Source organism: Perognathus longimembris, chromosome 6, assembly GCF_023159225.1.
Source record: "Perognathus longimembris pacificus isolate PPM17 chromosome 6, ASM2315922v1, whole genome shotgun sequence".
Lineage (NCBI taxonomy): Eukaryota > Metazoa > Chordata > Mammalia > Rodentia > Heteromyidae > Perognathus > Perognathus longimembris.
The window spans coordinates 53,106,842-53,128,279 of record NC_063166.1 but is presented as its reverse complement, the minus strand read 5'-3'; the positions used below and the strand labels follow the sequence as shown (position 1 = coordinate 53,128,279).

Genomic DNA, 21,438 nt, shown 5'->3' with positions numbered 1-21,438 from the left:
GACCAGGGGACTGAAATCCTTAGAACCACGGTGGAAGGAACCCTAGACGGCATCGCCACTTGGGTTCATTGCTTCCACGCCAGGCCAGCTGACCCCTTTGCCCTGGACGACCACTACCGTGGTGGAACATGGGAGGTCTCCAAGCACCCAACTCAGCCGCTTCACCTTCACCTCAAAAAAAGAAAGTTAGACTGAATATTGTTATAATTTTCTTTTTGCCTTCTTTCCTTACTACCCTGGCTAGTGTTGATGTTATTTTGGCAGCTCACTCCAAAGTGAGGTGACCCCCTTATTTTAGGTAGTTTTGGGCTTGTTCAGGAATATGGGTATAGCCACCTGACCCTTAAAGCACAGCTGAGAAGTTTATGTATTATTTTGTTGCTTACATTTGGATACTAAACACTATACAGCAAATGGTAAGTCTGTATAGCTGAAAGTTAATTTTCAATTTGCAGTAATCCTGCAGTCCCTTGGTAAAGTAGACTAAGGTTATAGGTTCCTGGCTAGGTAAGGTCAATGCCCCTGAGTCACCCTGAAGAAGTTACAGAAGATGGATGATCTTCACCCATCAGCCCCCCTTTAAAACCAAGGGACCAGAGTTGTTTTTGGGAAGGTGAGGCAGGATAAACTAAAGGCATGCAAAACAGAGGTACAGAGACTGTACTTGTAAGAAATTGTGACAAGCCCTTTGGTTACTACTTTGGGCCCTATTGGCCCATGCCTTATCTCTATATCATCCCCTACACATGCAAGCCATTGAAATGGACAGAATGGAGCCATGATTGGCTCCCAAGGTACCAAAAAGAAAAAGGGGGAAATGAAGTGCCAGACTTTGAAGTCAGGCTCCACTTTACCACGTGAACCCCATTTTACACGTGAGCCCCATTTTACCACATGAACCCCATTTTAGAATCGAACCCTGAGCCAATCAGATTTGTACCTGTGTCCTAATCTTGCTTGCTTGAACAGCTGATTGTTGTAACCTTGTTCTTGGCCTTTATAAGCCCTGTGTAATCACAGCTCGGGGTCCCTCCTAACCTCCGCTGTGTTGGTGGGTAGGACGAGGCCCGAGTCGCAGCTCGCTTAAATAAAGCCTTGCCTTGCTTTTGCTTTTCGGAATGTCTGAGTCTCGGTGGTCTTCTTAGTGGTGGTTTCGTGACTTGGCACAACAGGACAATATTCTCTCACAATAGGTTTTTCAAAAGGCCAGGCCATAGGTAGAGTTATGTGATCCTGTCATCTGAGGAGAGCTTTTTCTTGACCAGAGTGTTACCTGAAGTCCTAGAACATCGATCTAGTGACACTTCCGAATTTTTATGTGATTAATTGGAGATAAGAGTCTCATGGACTTCACTGCCTGGGCTGGCTTTGAACCACCATCCTCAGATCTTAGCCTCCTCAGTAGCACAGGCATGAGCCACCAGCACCCTGCTGAACATCCATCTTTACTGATGGTTTCCCTAAGAGAAAAGTATGTCTCATTGCCTCATTGCCTCGTCAAGCAGTCTCCTGCCAGTAAGTACTCTTCTTCAGAGGACTATTTGTCATAATATGTTATCCCTGCTTATGTGAAGATTTGTTACCTTCTTATAAACAAATGAATCTAGTCAATCTACCTGAACACTAGTTTTGATTCTTCTAACTCTTCTTTCCTGTACCTTTCATCTGCACTTCTCACTTTTATATCCAGACTTATTCATTGTAATTAGGGCTCACTTCTACATACACAGGTGTAAACAATTGCTCTTTTGTTGTTTTCTAGTAATGCCATGCTAGATAGAAGTGCATATTAAAATGTATTATTTTCTATAAATTACTTCTTTATACTATGTATGCATATGTACATGATAGTTTTGATATGGAATGTAAATATACATACACTTAATTAAGTAGGTCACGTTATCAGTTCATTTCATTTCTGCAATGGGAAAAGATTTACCTAACATTAATCCTATTAGGGCTGTTGGGCATTCTAGGACTGAATGCTCCTGACAAAAGAGTTCCACTGTGAAGGAATCCACATTAATAACAATAGCACCTTTTTTCTCTCTTTAGTAATAGGCTGGGTTAAAAATACAATTAAAACTTTGGGGGCTGGGAATGTGGCTTAGCAATAGTGCTTGCCTAGCATGCACGAAACCCTGGGTTTGATTCCTCAGCACCACATAAAAAGAAAGGGCTGTTAGTGGTGCTGTGGCTCAAGTGGTAGAGTGCTAGCCTTGAGCAAAATAGGCTCAGGGACAGTGCTCAGGCCCTCAGTTCAAGCCCCAGGACTGGGGAAAAGGAAAAAACCCTTTGATTTCACAAATATATGAAAAGATAGAGGCCTCCTTAGGACTCAGCTGCTCCTACTGTCCAGGGAGAAGCTGGCCTGTGGGCAGTGGAACCCTGAGTACTGACTGAGCAGTCAGCCTGTTGAGGTTCTTTACCTAATTAAGAAAAAGAGCAATAAGGAGAGGAGGGACTCACTGTGGATAGAGTGCCCTCTGCTGTTTAAAGGGTAGAGCTGATGTATCCCCAATTCCTGTAAATAGGAACACCAGCTCAGGTAAACAGGGCAAGGAGTCTTTATTACTGTGTGGGACCACACTCCACTAGTGGGGGAGCAGAGTGCAGTGGTGAACCTTCTCTCAGCAGGGTTCATATAGGGAAAAACCACACACAGATGGTTTACATGGAAGCAACCAGATTTACAGAAGCAGAGCTAGCAGTTAATAACAAGAAACAGTGAAATTGATTAGGGCACTTCCTGACAAAAGTGGTTTTACATAAGCAAAGTGAACCACTAATTCCTAACCAAAGTGGTTATACATAAGCAAAAGTGAACTATCTAGGGGAACAATAAGGGACAATCAGGAGCTTGAGCTTCCTGGAGTCCTACAACTCATGAAGTATTTGCATTCCAAAGAGGTTTCCTGGCTCTTCCTAAATTCCACTGCTATTTACCAGATTCCAATAACCTGGTGTTCAGCTCCTAATTTAATCTATCTCGGGAATTATCAAATTTTAATAAGTGTTTAGTTCCTAATTTGCTCAATTTTAGGAATCATCCTTTAATGTCTGGCCTGCAGTTTTTCCCTACAAGGAAGTTCTGTCTTCAATAGTTGGCCCTACTCCCAATATTAAAACTGCTGTCTTTTTCTGATTTTTACAATGTGTTTTTTTGTTGTTGTTTTGTTTTGTTTTGTTTTGCTGGTCCTGGGCCTTGGACTCAGGGCCTGAGCACTGTCCCTGGCTTCTTTTTGCTCAAGGCTAGCACTCTACCACTTGAGCCATAGCGCCACTTCTGGCCATTTTCTATATATGTGGTGCTGGGGAATCGAACCCAGGGCTTCATGTATACAAGGCAAGCACTCTTGCCACTAGGCCATATTCCCAGCCCTTTTTCTTTCTTTCTTTCTTTCTTTCTTTCTTTTTTTTTTTTTTCTAGTCCTGGGGCTTGAACTCTGAACCTGGGTGCTGTCCCTGAGCTTCTTTTGCTCAAGTCTAGTGCTCTACCACTTGAGCCACAGCACCACTTCCAGCTTTTTCTGGGTTACTGGAGAGTCTCACAGACTTTCCTGCCCTTGGTTGGCTTCAAACCATGATCATCAGATCTTAGCTTCCAGAGTAGCTAGTATTAATTCAGGTGTGAGCCTCCAGCTCCAGGTGTTGTGCCAAGTCGTGAGACCACCACCAAGAAGACCACCGAGACTCAGACATTCCGAAATGCAATAGCAAGGCAAGACTTCATTCAAGCGGGGCCGCGGCCCGGGCCTTGTCCTACCCACCGACACAGCGGAGGTTAGGAGGCAGCCTCGAGCTGCTATTACACGGAGCTTATAAAGGCAAAAGACAAAGTTACAGCAATCAGGTGTTTAAGCAAGCAAGATTACGGGTACAAATCTGATTGGCTCAGGGTTCGAGGCATTCTAGGGGCAGTTAGAGTTAAGCATTCCCAGTCGTTAGAGTTCTCAACTGGCTGGGCCCTAATAAGCTTGTCCTGGGTTTGCTCACAGGGCCTGCTTATCTCAGGTTCACGTGGTAAAGTGGGACCTGACTTCAAAGTCTGGCACTTCACAGGCACATCTCATCTCCTTACTGGTCTTTTTGAGCGGGATCCTTCACCTTCACCTTTCCTAGATAAACTTCATAGTCACATTCCTGCTGTGAAAATCTATTATTCTGAAGATGGCTCTGTTCATTCGGTTGTCATCATGGTTCAAAACATAGGAGCAAGAGGATTGCTTTGGGAAAGATAAATAAAACTGTAATGGGTCCCTCCAAGAGTCCACCACTCAGAGACAGTCTCAAGTAAAAAGATGGGTTTATTGGGGAAGTAAAAAGTATACTGACTGGCTAGGGTCTCACTAAGTAGGCTGGCTGGCCAAGGCCGCAGCCCTGACTGGGGGGCTGGGACTGTGCGCCCCGGGCCACGCTCACTCGGGGTCGGGTTATAAAGGCAAACACTACATGATCAAGCTTGCCACACGCAGGTGGCCAATGAGGTTACAACACTTACAGAGATGCCAGGTCACACGCAGGTGGCCAATGGAGTTACAATCTGCCTCATAGCAACTGTTTGAACCAACCTATCATTTTAGTTAGACTTGGCACACGGATTTGGCGGGGCTCACATGATAAAGGCAGATACACCTACTCTTGGGAGGGCACAGGTTTAACCTTGAACTACTCAGGTGGTCAAGCAGTTTACACAATCTTATCACAGCAAAGGGGAACTTCCTTGGATAGGGCAGGGGAGATCTTAGTGAAGATGGAGTTGGCTTCTGCTCTCTAATCTGAGATGGAGTCAATCTGATACATCTCAACAGCCAATGATGGCGCTGGCCAGATCTGACCTCCATATTACAAAAACCTCCTAACATTCTGAGGAAACGGAGTCACAGCCATCCCTTGCCAGTCCTGGTGCTGGGGGCTGTTGTTTTCACAGACACCCTGGAGCCTAGCCATGAGATTGGGTGGGGGGGGTGCTGTTCACCCAGCTCCAGGCCTAGAGGTGAGACTTGCCATCGTTTGAATTGCAGGTGCTTGGCTCAATGGGTAGAGCCAGGAGGGCCAGGCTTTGGGGAATATGTAGATAGTCTGTTGTTTAGCACCAGGAGAGCTAGTCCTTGTGCTGTGTTTATATATAGTGCTTTGCTGAAGACCTCTGTCTTTAAAAGCTTGGTGCAAGTTCTGTTGGCGGCTGTAGGTTTTTGTAATTGGCTGCCTGCAGACCGCTAGCGACCCAATACTCAAAAATTCAGACTTTCAAGATGTGGCTTTGTTGTGCCAAGTCGCAAGACCACCACCAAGAAGACCACCGAGACTCAGACATTCCGAAATGCAAAAGCAAGGCAAGGCTTTATTTAAGCGAGCTGCAACTCGGGCCTCGTCCTACCCACCGACACAGCGGAGGTTAGGAGGGAGCCCCGAGCTGTGATTACACAGGGCTTATAAAGGCAAAGAACAAAGTTACAACAATCAGGTGTTCAAGCAAGCAAGATAAGATACAGGTACAAATCTGATTGGCTCAAGGTTCAATTCTAGGGGTGGTCAGAGTTAAGCATTCCCAGCGGTTAGAGTTCTAGACCGACTGGGCCCTAATGGGCTTGTCCTGGGTCTGCTCACAGGGCCTGCTTATCTCAGGTTCACGTGGTAAAGTATGGTTCATGTGGTAAAATGGGGTTCACGTGGTAAAATGGGGCCTGACTTCAAAGTCTGGCACTACAGCTTCTCTAATTTCTCATGACTCACTTTATATCTGATTTAAGGTATATTTTGCCACACAATACTAGCTAGATTTGTTTAAAAAAATTGTAAACCTAGTGTGTAATTTCAAGATCATTATTAGTCCAAGCCCCCATCTACTGTCTAGATTCTATTCAGGTCATCATGCAAACTATAGCATAAGAGGCTCCTGGGGTTGGGGATTTAGCTCAGTGGAAGAGCGCTTGCCTGGCAAGTGCAAGATCGAGTTCAGTGCTCCATTAATGTTGTGTACTGGATAACCATGTGGGCCCCAAACCCACAACAATAGTCACCAGCACTCAGTCAATCGGGCTAGGAGTCTTTATTTAGCTGTGCAGTGTCTGCTTGCCACCACTGGATGGTGACAAACAGTGCTGGGGCCAAATATGGCTGGGCTTTGTAAGGGTAAGTATCACATGTACCACTCGCAGGTGGTCATGGGGTAAGGATCATATTTACCACACTGGTGGTCTGGCAGGTTAGGCAAAGCCAGGAAGCAGAATTACTGCTAGTGATTACAATTCCAGTAAACCCCAGTAATCAAAGTGATCAAAGCAATACGATTCCAGTAAACAAGGCAATCAAAGCAATACAATGCCTGGTTGTAGAAGTGACTAGTCTTAGCCTTAAGCTTTCTCTTCTTTCTCCCCTAAACTGAATGGTTTTCCTCATTCCTTTCTTTGGCCTAGGTCAAGCTGCTTTTGGCTCCTGTTAATCGGTTTAGGTTTGCCCCTCCCCAGGCCCACAACTTTGTCCAAGCCTGTTGTTTCTAGGGACTCAGAGTGTAACGGGGTCCCCCCAAGGGAGGGACCACAATGTAATGGGGCCCGAGAGGCGGGAATCCCCCATCCCTCCAAGAGTCCACCACTCAGAGACAGTCTCAAGTAAAAAGATGGATTTATTGAGGAAGTAAAAAGTATACAGACTGGCCAGGGTCGCAGTCCAGACCCGGGAGCTGGAACTGTGAACGTAAAAAGCAGACTGGCCGGCCAGGGCCTCAGCCCAGACTCCAGAGTCCAGTAAGAGGAAGCAGTCTAAAGGCACAGGCAGGATGATGCTGGTTTGGGGACCAGGGCTCAGAATCTGGGTTAACCTTGTCCTGGATGTGAGGCCTTGGGGGAGACTGAAGCGCCCCTCCATGGCCTAAATCGAAGACTGAAGAGATATGTGTGATGGGAGGGACCGTGGCCACCTGGCACCCGTGGGACACAGGTGCAAATTTCCAACTCCAAAGCGAGAGCTGGGAAGATATAGAATCTGAAGACATTCAGATCACCCGCCACTAACCTGGACAAACCTAAGAGAAAAAGAAGCGCCTCTGAAACGTCATTTCCGCTTGTTGGGGGCGGGGCTATGCAGGAAGCGGAAGTTTCCCCAAGCAGTCACTGGGAAGTGTAGTCCTCGAAGCCGTGGCGTTGAGCCGGAGGGTCACGGCAGACTGGGGAGCCTCACCCGGGATCCTCCACACGTTTTATGATCCTGTGAAAACAGGAGAAGGGCGGGGAAATACAGATGTCACGGGGTGCTGCAGCTGACCAAAGCACGATATTCAGAAACGAGCCCGTCGGAGGCCAATGGGAGCCGTGGGCCGTCAGCGCGAGGCCAATGGGAGCTACGGGCCCGCGGGGCGCCTCGGGTCGCGCCGCGCATCCTGGGAGATGTGGTCTTTGCATCCCGCGGAGGACTTTGGGTGCTGTAGTCCCGGCACCCAGCTGCAGCTGGGAGCCGGAGAGACCCCCTGGTGCTGCTGTGGCTGTGGTGAGTGCTGCTCCCCCGGGATCCTGTGGCGGCCAGGCCCCTTTCTGCCTGGAAAGAAAGATCCTGAAGGGCTTTGTGGCATAAGTCTGTGGACCCCGCGGGCATCACTGGAGTGGTTCAGCCCTTCCTCTCCCTGAGGTCTTGTCTTGGGGGTGTGGGCGCCCCTCTCCCAAGGAGTTGGTGAACCTCAGCGGTGAAACCTGGTGGTAGGTGACTGCAGCACACTCGGACCTTCTCTCCTAGGGTTCTTGTGGGTGGGACAAGTTCAGCCTCTCTGAAGTCTCTTTCTTGAGAAGAAGTCTTGAGTCTCTAGATTTTCAAACGGTGGCTCGAGTAAGGAGGATTTTAGGAGTCTTCTGTGTACTATGTGGTTGGGTGAGGCTGCACCTGGGGCCATGGTTGGCAGCTGGTGGTCTTTGGGTCCAACCACGTCTTGGCCTTATTGGAGTGGGAAGGGGAGGCAGCTGACTTAACCAAATGAGTCCAGGTTTCTCAGGGTGTAGGGTGGTTACTTCGGCTCAATTTTAGTGCCTGTTTGGTCGACCCTAGGTTAGGGCCTGGAAGAGGAGGTCAAACTGGACTATCTGGACTATGTTGTTGTCTGTTGGTGGTGGGGCGTGAACTCTGAGCTCTTCAAGGCTAGTGCTCTAGCACTTGAGCCATAATGCCACTTCCCATTTTCTGGTGGTTCATTGGAGACAAGAGTCTCACAGAAGGACTTTCCTGCCTGGACCGGCTTTGAACCATGATCCTCAGACCTCAGCCTCCTGATTACAGGCATCACTGGCATCTGCCCTGGACAAGTTTTTCAAAGGTCCACCATTACCACAAAAATCACAAAATTAAAAATTCCATTTGAATATTTTATTATGGAGAACCTTGCAACAGCCAGAAACAGAGGCTGAGGACTTATTGCCCAGATTCAACACATTACCTCATGACTAATCTTAGTTCGTCTCAAAATGGACACAGTGACCATCTTTGTGGTCCTTGTCTCCACAGTCACAGGCTGTCACTTCATAGCTCTTGGTAAGAAACTGATCTCAGTCTTCCTCAGTTGTCTCATCTGTTAACTGACTATAACATCTACTTCATTGAGATATACGAATAGAATGATGTAAAACCCGCTCACTGCCTGCAACAGTCTCGGGTATATTCTAAGTGCCCAGTAACGTTACCTTTCGTGATTACTAGTGGAGGATCATTTGGTGTTCAGTGATCACAGCATGTCTGGATAGCCTGTATTGTGGGCCTACTCCCAGCTCTATAACTAGGAAGCCTTCCCAAATTCTTTTTTATTCCTTCTGTCAGGTCCATTCTCAAAACTTTTAAGCAACAGAGGGTGTCATGTTATTGGAGTTTGAGGATTTCCAGTAACTTGAAAACCTCATTTATTCTGCCTGTATGACCCCTACCTTGATGTGCAACAAGGACCTCCTGCTGGGGGAAAGAGGACTCCTGGGCACCTGATTATTCAGCTTCAGGTGGGTACTACTTAATTTCGCATTCATGATTGGGTTTCCTTTGCTTTGTTTTAATGTCTTATGTTCGATAAGGTCCCTTTGGGAGTCAGTGCCCCAGCTGGCTCCTTCAGGCAAACAGGCTTGTTTCACAAGAAATATTCAAACCAGGTTCCCGTATTCATCACACAGTCATCTTGCCCCTGCTTTGCTTTGCTTTGCTTTGCCTGTCCTTTCCTTTCCTTTTTTCCCTCCCTTCCTCTTTCCCTCCCTCCTTCCCTCCCCTTTCTTTCTTTTTGATGGGCATGGGGCTTGAACTCAGGGCCTAGGCACTGTACCTGAGCTTTTTCACTCAAAGCTAGTGCTCTATCACTTTGAGCTACAGTGCCACTTCTACCCCTGCATTTCTTTCCTCAGCATTTATTCAGATTGCTCATTTCCAGGTCTTGTCAAGTGCTGTGAAGTTAACAATCAGTTCTTGTGGACTCTTTCATGGTAAAGTAGTTTGCAGCAAATCCCAGTTATATTTTCATCTGCAAATAGCTTAGTAGGCATATATATTTAATTTTAATATAGGTACAATTCCAACCTATTAGACCCAATATTAATAACTTGTTGCTATTATTTAATACCTAATCTATATTTTTCTTTAGTTAAATTTTTTTTTTTGCCAGTCCTGGGGCTTGAACTCAGGGCCTGGGCACTGTCCCTCAGCTTCTTTTGCTCTATCACTTGAGCCACAGCACCACTTCTGACCTTTCCTGTTTATGTGGTACTGAGGAATTGAACCCAGGGCTTCATGCATGCTAGGCAAGCATTCTACCACTAAGCCACATTCTCATCCCTAAAAGGTAAAAATTTCACCAGGCACTGGTAGCTCACAACTGTAATCCTAGCTACTCAGGAGGCTGAGATCTGAGGAAAATGGTTGGAAGCCAGCCCTGGGAGGAATATTTGTAAGATTCTTTTTTTTTTTTTTTTTATTTTGGCCAGTCCTGGGCCTTGGACTCAGGGCCTGAGCACTGTCCCTGGCTTCTTCCCGCTCAAGGCTAGCACTCTGCCGCTTGAGCCACAGCGCCACTTCTGGCCGTTTTCTGTATATGTGGTGCTGGGGAATTGAACCCAGGGCTTCATGTATACGAGGCAAGCTCTCTTGCCACTAGGCTATATCCCCAGCCCCCAGTGTCTATTTTTTTTATTTGAACATACATAATGCTTCATGGATTTGCCTGCGAATCTTTTTTAAATTTAATTTTGTTTTATTTTTCTAAGACTTGAACTCAGGGTCTGGCAATGTCCCTGAACTTCATTTGCTCAAGGCTAGCACTCTATCACTTGAGCCACAGCGCCACTTCCAGCCTTATCTGTTTATGTGGTACTGAGAAATTGAACCCAGGGCTTCATGCATGCTAGGCAAGCACTCTACCACTAAGCCACATTCCCAGGCTTGCATGCTAATCTCTTCTGTATCATTCCAATTTTAGTTTGTGTCCTGGTGAAGCACAATATTTTATCAATATTTTCTTTTCTTTTCTTTTTTTTTTGGCCAGTCCTGGGCCTTGGACTCAGGGCCTGAGCACTGTCCCTGGCTTCTTCCCGCTCAAGGCTAGCACTCTGCCACTTGAGCCACAGCGCCGCTTCTGGCCGTTTTCTGTATATGTGGTGCTGGGGAATCGAACCTAGGGCCTCGTGTATCCGAGGCAGGCACTCTTGCCACTAGGCTATATCCCCAGCCCTGTAAGATTCTTAATATCCAATTAACCACCACTTATGGTAGCATAGTGCTACTATGGCCCAAAGTGATAGAGCATTAGCTTTGAGCGAAAAGGCTCAGGAACAGCACCCAGGCCCCAAGTTCAAGTGCTGTATCCAAACCCAAACAAAAAAAAAGTGTAAAAATTTTCTCACAGTCAGAACAACCTGGCCAGGGGCAGGAAAGTATTCAAATTCAAGAGGGTGGTTGTCTCTGCCTCCCTACTCCTGTTTCTCCTGTCCTTACTGATCTGGTTAACAGCTCTAACTTCTACTGCATGATACAATAACTATCCATTCTTAAGCTTTTAGATATCATGTCTCTGAGGTTCAGCCAAGGTCTCTGCCTTGGGCTCCAATCCTTTTTCTCCTCCTGTCTGTTTCACATTTCTCATTGGATATGTTATGTGTATATCAAACCTAGTATGTCCAACAGCAAATTCAGTTCACCTCTTCCAAACAGGTGACCATGTGGTGTTTGCCTTTATAACACGACCCTGGGTGAGCGTGCAGTCCCAGCTCCCCAGTCAGGGCTGTGGCGCTGGCCGGCCAGTCTGCTTTATATGGTCGCAGTTCGAGCTCCAGAATCTGGGCCACGACCCTGGCCAGTCATTATACTTTTTACTTTCCCAACATCTTTTTACTTGAGACTGTCTCTGAGTGGTGGACTCTTGGAGGGATGGGGGATTCTCCCCCACCTCGGGCCCCATTACATTGTGGTTCCCTCCCTTGGGGGGACCCCATTACAGTGGCAACAGTGCTTGCTGCATATACATGAAGCCCTGGGTTTGATTCCTCAGCACCACATATATAGAAAAGGCCCAAAGTGGCGCTGTGGCTCAAGTGGCAGAGTGCTAGCCTTGAGCAAAAAGAAGCCAGGGACAGTGCTCAGGCCCTGAGTCCAAGGCCCAGGACTGGAGAAAGATTAAGAAAGTTGTTTTTTGTGTGTTTGTTTTGACAGTACTGTGGTTTGAAGTAAGGGTCTTGTGCTTGCTGCTCAGGCTGGTGTTCTGCTTGAATCATATCTATGTTATGCTTCCTATCTGTAGTTGGGATGACAGGCATGCCGCCATGTCCAGCTTTTTCTATTATGTAATATGGAGGTCAGATCTGGCCAGTGCCATCATTTGCTGTTGAGGGGTGTCAGATTGACTCCATCTCAGATTAGTTAAAGAGGGAAGAAGCTTACTCCATCTCCACTATCTCCCCTGCCCCTGAGCTTCAGCGTTGAGGGCCTCGCCCTATCTGCTAGGAATCCAGGGAAGTTTTCCAGGGAAATTCCCCTTCTCTGTGATACCTTCAACGTTAAACCTGTGCCCCCCCACCATGGGTAGGTGTATCTACCTGCATCATCTGAACCCCGCCAAATCCGAGTGCCAATTCTAACTAAAGTGATAGGTTGGTTCAAATAGTTGCTATCAGGCAGATTGTACCTCCATTGGCCACTTGCGTGTGACCTGGCATGCTTCTGTAAGTGTTGTAACCTCATTGGCCACCTGTGAGTGGCAAGCTTGACCATGTGGCATTTGCCTTTATAACCCAACCCCGAGTATGGCCCCTGGGTACGCGGTTCCCACTCCCCAGTCTGGGCCACGGCCCTGGCCATCAGTTGGATTTTTACTTCCCCAAGAAATCTACCTTTTTATCATTTGTTTGCTTGAGAGATATCTTGAGTGGTGGACTCTTGGAGGGACGGGGAATCTCCTCCCTTGGACCCCATTACAATTGAGATGGAGTCTCAGGAACTCTTTTGCCTAGGCTGGCCTAGAACCACAGTCCTACCAATCTGTATCTCCCAAGTAGCTAGGATTACAGGCGTAAGCCATCATGCTCAACTGATCTTTTAAATACTTAACATTCAAAGTCTGTTATTGCTTCATGTTGCTTAATTTTTATATTTTATTTGGTCTTCTGTAGATTTAAGGTGCTTAAAACCTTAAGGGACTCATTTTTTGCATTTATACCAGTTTGAATGTATAGGTTCACAAATGCTGCCAACTGGATGTAGACAGGTTTAAATGTCTTGGAACACGTGGTATCAGGATGTTGATATTTATACTGAACCATGTGTGAAGTTGGCTCCCAGGCAAACAGGGCTGTGTTTTATATTACAGGCACATATGGCGTTCAGGGATGTAGCTGTGGATTTTTCCGAGGAGGAGTGGAGCCTGCTGAGCCCTGCTCAGAGGACCCTGTACAGAGAAGTGATGCTGGAGAATTACAGTAACTTGGTCTCTCTAGGTAAGATATAGATATAGGTATTAATATAGTTATATAAGATATAGATCTTACAATTTGCATTTGTACTACAGGGAATTTTAGTTTTTGCTGTGCTTGTGACAGCCATCTTGCTTTCTGATTTGGCCTTTGGGTATAGCCAGTGGGGTGATGCCTCCCACATAAGCACGTAGTTAATTCTTTTTGGAAATACTCTCACAGACACACCAAGGGGTGTGCTTTACTGATCTCCTAGGTGCTTCTCAATTCAGTCAAGGCGGGAAGGTTAGCCATCACAAATCCATACTTTCTCAACTTGACACCCAACACAGCTCTTTAAACCGTACATTACAACCCTGGGTCCCCAAAAGGATCTCTTCAGTCCATTTGGAGGAGTCCTTATAGCCTTTACAATTCCAGCATTGTTTAAAAGCTCAAATCCAAAGTTTTCTGAAATCCAAGACAGATACTTAACTGTGAGCCCCTGTAAGATTTTTAAAGCAAGCTAATTACTCCTAGTACACAGTAGCAAAGAACAAACATTTTCATTCCAAAAGAGGAATCTGGGCATAGAAGGGGTGGGGACAAAGCAAGAACAAATCCCAGAAAGGAAAAGATTAAATTCTATAGAGCCATGTCATACATTTATTTGCATGTGATGTCACGATTTGTGAGTTCCAACAGGCTTGGGCAGCCCCAACAACCCACGTGACCTCTCTCTCAGGCTGACTGTGCTGTCTGTCTGCCTGAAGTTTTCTTGGGCAGAAGTTCCATATTTTTAGCATCTCAAATGTCCCGGAGGTTTCCATTGTGACTTCAGTTTTACCCTCTCAGCCTTACACGTTGCCCTGTGAAGGGCTACTCGCCATACACTGACCTAAGCCTCTCAGGCCTTTAGAGTCTGGGTGGAAGCCTCCATGACTCCATAACTCTTATATTCTGCATACAACTATTGCCACATGCCAAAGCCAAACCTGCTGCCAGATAGAACAGTCACTTGATAAACTGGTCCTGTGAGCTGAAGTGGCCTCTGACTGCCTGGATGGTTGAATCTGAGGAAACACTTTCCCTATCTGTGCACCTAGGGTGCCCAGCAGCACTCTTCTCCAGAGAAACTTTCCATTTCATGAACACTTACACCCTTGACTTTGTGATGGGAGAGTCTCCTTGATTCCTGAGATGTCATGGCATCTTCTCTATTAACCATACAAGTGCTCGGCTTCCTTTAGTGACCCCCTTTAATACTCAAATTTTCCTTGCCCACAACTTTAAATGTGCTCCTTTTCTTTGCCAGAGAAATTATTTATGCTCTACTATTTGCTCCGAGTACTCACTATAAACCTGGCTGCTGAAAGCAGACAGCAGTAGCTGTGGTACAGGCTGAAAGGCTTGTTGCCTTGTCATTTCTTCATCCAAATTACTTAGTCCACCACCTTTGAACACTGCCTCTACAGTTTCAGGGAGGGCTGAGAATGTGGCTTAGTGGTAGAATGCTTGCTTAGCATGCATGAAGCCCTGGGTTCGATTCCTCAGCACCGCAGAAACAGAAAAAGCCAGAAGTGGCACTGTGGCTCAAGAGGTAGAGTGCTAGCCTTGAGCAAAAAGAAGCCAGGGACAATGCCCCAGCCCTGAGTTCTAAGCTCTCAGGACAAGCCAAAACAAACAAACAAACAAAAATACAAAACAGTAGTTTCAGGGAATGGACAAAATGTAAAAAAGTTCTTTGCCAGAATATGACACAAATTGCCTCTAGTCCAATTCCCAGTATAGTTCTTGTTCCCTCTAAAAACTAATGAGTCCAGTCTTTCAGTCTTTATTTATATCTTGCCAGAATTGCCCATTATGCTCAGCTTTTAGCTGAGCTGTCTTGAAGCTTCCACATTCTTCTTAGAAACCAGTGTCTCTGTCTTTAGAACTACATCATCAGGTAGCTACAGCAGTGACACCACTTCTCTGGTATGAATGGTCTGTGTTAGCCTTTATTGCTGTGATAAATATCGAATCAAACAACTTACAGGGAGGACATATTTATTTTGGCTCACGGTTTCAGATTTTCCACTCCACTGTGGCTGGGAGAGAATGCAGAGTAGAACAGCTCACATCTTGGCAGCCAGCAAGCAGGGCGCTGAGGAGAAGAGCTGCTGGCTTTCTCCTTTATCCCCTTTTATTCCATTCATGCCTTTAGCCTAAGGGATGGTGCCATCCATATTCAAGGCAGTTTTTTTTTTTGTTGTTTGTTTGTTTGTTGCCAGTTCTGGGGCTTGAACTAAGTGCCTGGGCACTGTCCTTGAGCTCTTTTTGCTCAAGGCTAGCACTCTACCTATTGAGCCTCAGTGCCTCTTCCAGCTTTTTCTGTGTATGTGGTACTGAGGAATCAAACCCAGGCCTTCGTGCTCCTGGCCATCAAGGCAGGTTTCTCCACATCCCATTTCTGTCCCATAACTGTCTCTGGCAACACCCTTACAAACATACACTGAGCTGTGCTTTACAAACTTGTAGGTGTTCCTTAATCCATTCAAGTTGACAATCACACCATCGCAGAAGCGTTCATCCACCCATCATGGAGTAGAATCTATGTGTTCCCATCCAAGTTTACCTTCCCAACTATTCTCGGGTCATTGTACTGTCATTTGAAGTTTCTCAGATGGCCAGTTTTGGTTCTTAAATCTTTAGTTTGCCCCAGACCTGATAACTCATCTCCATCTTATTTTCTTTTTCTATGAGCAGGAATTCCATTTTCAAAACCCAAACTTATCACTCAGCTGGAGCAAGGCAAAGAGACATGGAGAGAGGAGAGAAAATGTCCACCAGCTACCTATCCAAGTGAGTGGGCAAATATGGCATAGAGATTACAACAGCCCATAGGGTTGAGAGAAAGGATACATTGACCAGGTTCTGGGGAGGGAACCTGTCTACTTGATCTTACTTTACCTTCAGTAAAATGATCCAGATACTAAATGGATGTTAAAATGAAAATGGATGTATTAAAGTGAAAAATGTGAAAATAGTGTATGCTTTTTTTTTTTGCCAGTCCTGGGGCTTGGACCCAGGGCCTGAGCTTCTTTTTGCTCAAGGCTAGCACTTTACCACTTGAGCCAAGCATCACTTCTGGCTTTTTCTATATATGTGGTGCTGAGGAATTGAACCCAGGACTTCATGTATGCGAGGCAAGCACTCTACCACTAGGCCATATTACCAACCCCCAGTATGTGCCTTTTGTTTTGTTTTAAGTTTTTATTATCAAACTGAATTACAGAGAGGTTACAGTTTCATACATTAGGCATTGGATACATTTCTTGTACTGTTTGTTACCTCGTCCCTCATTTCCCCTTCCCCCTCCCCCAGTATATGCCTTTTGTATTCAATAGTACTCCTTGTTTAGGTTAAAAAAAAAAAAGTCTGCTACTTTTTGTATAGTCACCAAATTAGTGTACATATAAGAGACCCACCTAAGGGTGGGTAAGGGTATTTCCTATACCAAAATCTCTTTCCCAGCTTTTCAGGATAGACACAGAAGTTCTCTCTGCTGGCAAAGAACCTACTTATCTGTCTCTGTTACTTCATCCATAGGAGAACAGACAAAGGAGATAGTAGTAATTGCTTCCTTTATCATTTTGAATAGGAAAAACAGCTAACAAATCAAATCTAAAAATATTCCACCCAACTCTAGCATTACCTAATGTAATTTCAGAGTGGTTACTGGCCAGAAATGAATATAAAATCAGCTTCAAACAACCTGCATTTCACAAAATGAACTTAGTGAGAACTTTGTGAAACAGGATTCAGTTTATTTGTTATGTTTTTGTTGCCAGTCCTGGGACGTGGACTCAGGGCCTGAGCACTGTCCCTGGCTTCTTTTTGCTCAAGGCCAGCACTCTGCCACTTGAGCCACAGCGCCACTTCTGGCCATTTTTTTAATATATGTGGTGCTGGGGAATGGAACCCAGGGCTTCATGCATAAGAGGCAAGCACTCTTGCCACAAGGCCATATTCCCAGCCCATGTCCCTGGCTTCTTTTTGCTCAAGGCTAGCACTCTGCCACTTGAGCCACAACACCACTTCCGGCTTTTTTTCTATATATGTGGTGCTGAGGAATTGAACCCAGGGATTCATATATACGAGGCGAGCACTCTACCACTTGACCATATTCCCAGCCCATTCTGGCCGTTTTCTTTTTCTTTTTTTTTTTTTTTTGTCTTGAAGTCTAAGGTTCTTTTTTTTTATTTTTTAATTAATTGAACATAAATTTTTTTACAAGGTGTTGTGCAAAGAGGGTGCAGTTACATAGTAGGGCAGTGTGTACATTTCTTGATATCTTACAACCTGTTTTTCCATCCCTTGTCTAGGTCAGGTAGACACATATGCAATATACAATGTATCAAGCACATATACAGTGTTCACAGACTTGGTCTCTACTGTCTCTCCATCTCCCTTTGTTAACAGTCATATATCAGGGAGATCATGCCCCTTTGTTTTCTGTGTTCTAGGCTTGTCTCACTCAACATTATTTGTTCGAGTTCTGACCGTTTCCCTGCAAATAACAATATTTCACCATTCCTAATCGCTATGTAGTATTCCATTGTGTATAAGTACCATATTTTTTGGATCCATTCGTCTGTGGAGGGGCATCTGGGTTGTTTCCATATTTTGTCTGGCCGTTTTCTATATTTGTGGTGCTGGGGAATCAAACCCACAGTTTCATGTATACACGGCAAGCACTCTTGCCAGTAGGCCATATTCCCAGCCCCTGGTCTGTAACTTTGTGATCTTCCTGATTTCTGCTTCCTGAGTAACTATAGTTATATAAGTGAGCCATGGTGCCTGGATTAAAAAGTGGGAATTTTAAAGTATTATGAAAGAGTATACTAACTATAATTATTAATTATTATTATGCTAACTAGATAACTCAGAATACAAATATGTCTTACAGTTCCAATAAATTTGGTTATTCACTAGCAAGAAAAGTTTAGGTAGATATAATAACATCAAGTATATTAGTTTCTCAAAATGCCTGGTCTTTGATTTCTTTGAGTTGAGCTGACTAGAACCAGTTGTGATGAAACAATATATTCAGTGATAACATTTCTTATACTAGTGGTATAAAGTGGAATTTTTTTCTTTTCTTTTTTTCCTTCTTTCTGGCTCTAGGGATCAAACCTAGGGCTTTAAGATAGGAAAGTATTTTACTACTGAGTAATATCCTCAGCCTGAAAATTTTCTTTCATACTCATTTCTGGGAGAATTTTCATTTGTACCAAATATGGAAATTAACAAGGGTGTAGAGATTAGCAAGGGGTACAGAGTGGGAGCACCTTTCACTCTTATGCATCTTCTCACACTAGGGGTCCACCACCAGTTCAAATGATTGCTCTCAATCTATTTCATTGTCCTCAGAAGGAAATTAGGCCCCATGGTTACCTAGCTTTTGGTCAAAGTAAAAACCAAACCAAAAAACTAATTGTAGACATAGTTCTGTCAGTGTGTGGTTCTTAGGTAATTTTATTATAATTAACTTTTTAGATTTTTTTATAACCTTAGTAGGTTATCTGGATTGTAATATGAGATGTAAGATGAAGTGATAGAAAGCAGGTCATGTAAAGAAGTGTTGGAAGCCGAAAGCTGGAGGCTCACACCTATGATCCTAGCTACTCAGGAGGCTGAGGTCTGAGGATCCTGGTTTGAAGCCAGCCGGGGCAGGAAAGTCCATGAGAATGTCATCTCTAATTAACCACCTGAAAACCATAAGTTGGGCCATGCCTCAAAGTAGTAGAACACTACCCCTGGGGGGGGGGAGTTCAGGGACAGCAGCCAGACCTTGAATTCAAGCCTCAAAACTGACCCCCTCACCCCCCCCCCAAAGAAGTATTGTCCAGGTAGCACTTCATTTTAAGCATTTTTGAAGAACAGGATCAAATCTCACTATCAGATCAGGCACAGCTGGTAGAGCTGCCCCACCAAGGCCTATGCTGACTCCGACCTTTCTCTCTGCAGCAGCACCAAAGCCAGAAGTCCACCCCGACCCCTTGTGTCCTCCTGAGTCGGCCAAGCGTCAGTTCCCCTTGCAGCACGTGCTGTGTAGCCACCCCCCCTGGGTCTTCACATGCCTGTGTACAGAAAGTCACGCTCCGCCGGGAGCCCCTCGCTCAGGGGGCCCAGAGAAGCCACAGCCGTCCTCCGACAGAATCTGGAGAGAGAAAGCAGAAGAGCTGGAGAGCGGGGGCCCCCCCAAGCTTTCACCCAAGGCTTTGGGTGCCTTCTCCAGACTGCCCCAGAGCCGGGCCGTGAGCTCCCGGCGTGGGATCCGAGCCGTGGAGAGGGAGGCCAGCCCGGCTCGCACCCGCAACCCTGAGGAGACAGACAAGCTGCTGAAGAGGATGGAAGTGTTGGGGTTCGGGACTGTCAACTGTGGCGAGTGTGGGCTGGGCTTCAGCAAGATGGCAAACCTGCTGAGCCATCAGAGGATCCACTCGGGAGAGAAGCCGTATGTGTGCGGCGTGTGCGAGAAAGGCTTCAGTCTCAAGAAAAGCCTGGCCAGGCACCAGAAGGTCCACACTGAGGAGAAGCCCATCGTGTGCAGGGAGTGTGGACGAGGCTTCAACCGCAAGTCGACCCTCGTGATTCACCAGAGGACACACTCAGGGGAGAAGCCGTACGCGTGTGCCGAGTGCGGGCGTGGCTTCAGCCAGAAGTCCAACCTCATCATCCACCAGCGCACGCACTCGGGCGAGAAGCCCTATGTGTGCCAGGACTGTGGCAAGTGCTTCAGCCAGAAGTCCGCCGTGGTTCGACACCAGAGAACACACTTAGAGGAGAAGACCATCGTGTGCAGTGACTGTGGCCTCGGCTTCAGTGACAGGTCCAACCTCATTTCCCACCAGAGGACACACTCCGGGGAGAAGCCCTACACCTGCCCCGAGTGTGGGCGGTGCTTCCGGCAGAGGACCACCCTGGTCAACCACCAGAGGACACACTCAAAGGAGAAGCCATATGTGTGCGGCACCTGTGGGCACAGCTTTAGCCAGAACTCAACCCTCATCTCTCACAGGAGGACCCACACCGGAGAGAAGCCATATGTGTGTGGGGTGTGCGGGCGGGGGTTTAGTCTCAAGTCACACCTCAACAGACACCAGAACATTCACTCAGGGGAGAAGCCGATTGTGTGCAAAGATTGTGGTCGAGGCTTCAGCCAACAGTCAAATCTCATCAGACACCAGCGAACACACTCAGGGGAAAAGCCAATGGTGTGTGAGGAATGTGGGCGGGGCTTCAGCCAGAAGGCAAACCTCGTTGCCCACCAGAGGACACACTCAGGGGAGAAGCCATATGTGTGCCAGGAGTGTGGGCGGGGCTTCAGCCACCAGGCAGGGCTGGTCAGGCACCGGAGGAAACACCTACTGGAGAAGCCGCCCCTGTGCAGACCTTGCGGGCTGGGCTTCAGCAGTAAGTCAGCTTTAATCTCACACAAGCGGGGGCACTCCGGGGAGAAGCTGTACATGTGCAAGGCCTGTGGACAAGGCTTTCGGTGGAAGTCTCACCTAAGCAGGCACAGGAAGGTGAAGTGTATCCACCACAAGCTGCTGCAGCCTGACTTGGGGGCCTATTTGGAGCAATCTTCTGACACCCTGTATTCTCTTTAAAAAAAAAAAAAAAAAGGAAGAGGAGAGCACTGGCAACACTTTTTACACTTCCATAAAATGGAATAGAAAAATACATTCCATAAGTGATCATATAAGATACTGACTTAATTTGTTCCCTACTAAACCTTTTCCATGTTTCATGGCCTTTTGTTTTAATAAACTTTTCTTATGTACACATCTGGATTTGTTCTTTGGTTTGAGGCTAGAATTTTTATTTTTTAGGATTTTAGTTCCTTGTATTCTTACGTGCTTTGAAAATATTGAACTTGGGGCTGGGAATATGGCCTAGTGGCAAGAGTGCTTGACTTGTATACATGAAGACCTGGGTTCAATTCCCCAGCACCACATATATAGAAAATGGCCAGAAGTGGCACTGTGGCTCAAGTGGCAGAGTGCTAGCCTTGAGCAAAGAGAAGCCAGGGACAGTGCTCAGGCCCTGAGTTCAAGCCCCAGGACTGGCAAAGGAAAAAAAAAAAAAAAAGAAATGTACCCAAGGCCTAACATATGAAACTAACCTCTCTGTACATCACTTTGACAATAAAGAAGAGGAAAAATAAATAAAAAATATTGAACTTAGCCAGGTGCTAGTGGCTCATGCTTGTAATCCTAACTACTCAGGAGGCTGAGATCTGAAGATTGCAGTTCAAAGCCAGCCTGAGCAAGAAAGTCCATGGAGACGCTTATCTCCAATTAACCACCTGAAAACTGGAAGTGGAGCTGTGGCTCAAAGTGGTAGAGCACTAACCTTAAGCAGAACAGCTCAAGAATAGCACCCAGGCCAGAGTTCAAGTTCCATGACCTCCCTCCTCTAAAAACATTTTAACTCTTAGTTCATAGGACGTAGAATGTTAATTACCCAAGACTGTATCCAGTTCTGGTTGTCT

At 46.1% G+C, this 21,438-nt stretch overlaps 1 protein-coding gene across 4 annotated transcripts; it reads left to right on the top strand.

Annotated features, from left to right (window-relative positions):
* Nucleotides 1–7,890: 7,890 nt before the first annotated feature.
* Znf133 (zinc finger protein 133) lies at nucleotides 7,891–20,737 on the top strand. Of its 4 annotated transcripts, none has more exons than XM_048348743.1 (4): nucleotides 7,891–8,972; nucleotides 12,815–12,941; nucleotides 15,645–15,740; nucleotides 19,275–20,737. In XM_048348743.1, the coding sequence occupies exons 2-4, from the start codon at nucleotides 12,821–12,823 to the stop codon at nucleotides 20,552–20,554; spliced, it is 1,497 nt and encodes a 498-aa protein (XP_048204700.1). In that variant the 5' UTR covers nucleotides 7,891–8,972; nucleotides 12,815–12,820; the 3' UTR covers nucleotides 20,555–20,737. The 4 variants fall into 4 exon arrangements, with proteins under 4 accessions (XP_048204700.1, XP_048204698.1, XP_048204697.1 ...); XM_048348741.1 differs by having other exon boundaries at nucleotides 18,912–20,737; XM_048348740.1 differs by having other exon boundaries at nucleotides 18,909–20,737.
* Nucleotides 20,738–21,438: the final 701 nt, after the last annotated feature.

Coding starts and splice junctions, on each gene's coding strand:
- Znf133 (XM_048348740.1), top strand. CDS start 12,821: ATGGCGTTCAGGGATGTAGCTGTGGATTTTTCCGAGGAGGAGTGGAGC. Junction 12,942..15,644: donor CAGTAACTTGGTCTCTCTAG/GTAAGATATAGA, acceptor TTCTATGAGCAG/GAATTCCATTTTCAAAACCC. Junction 15,741..18,908: donor TCCACCAGCTACCTATCCAA/GTGAGTGGGCAA, acceptor TTCTCTCTGCAG/CAGCACCAAAGCCAGAAGTC.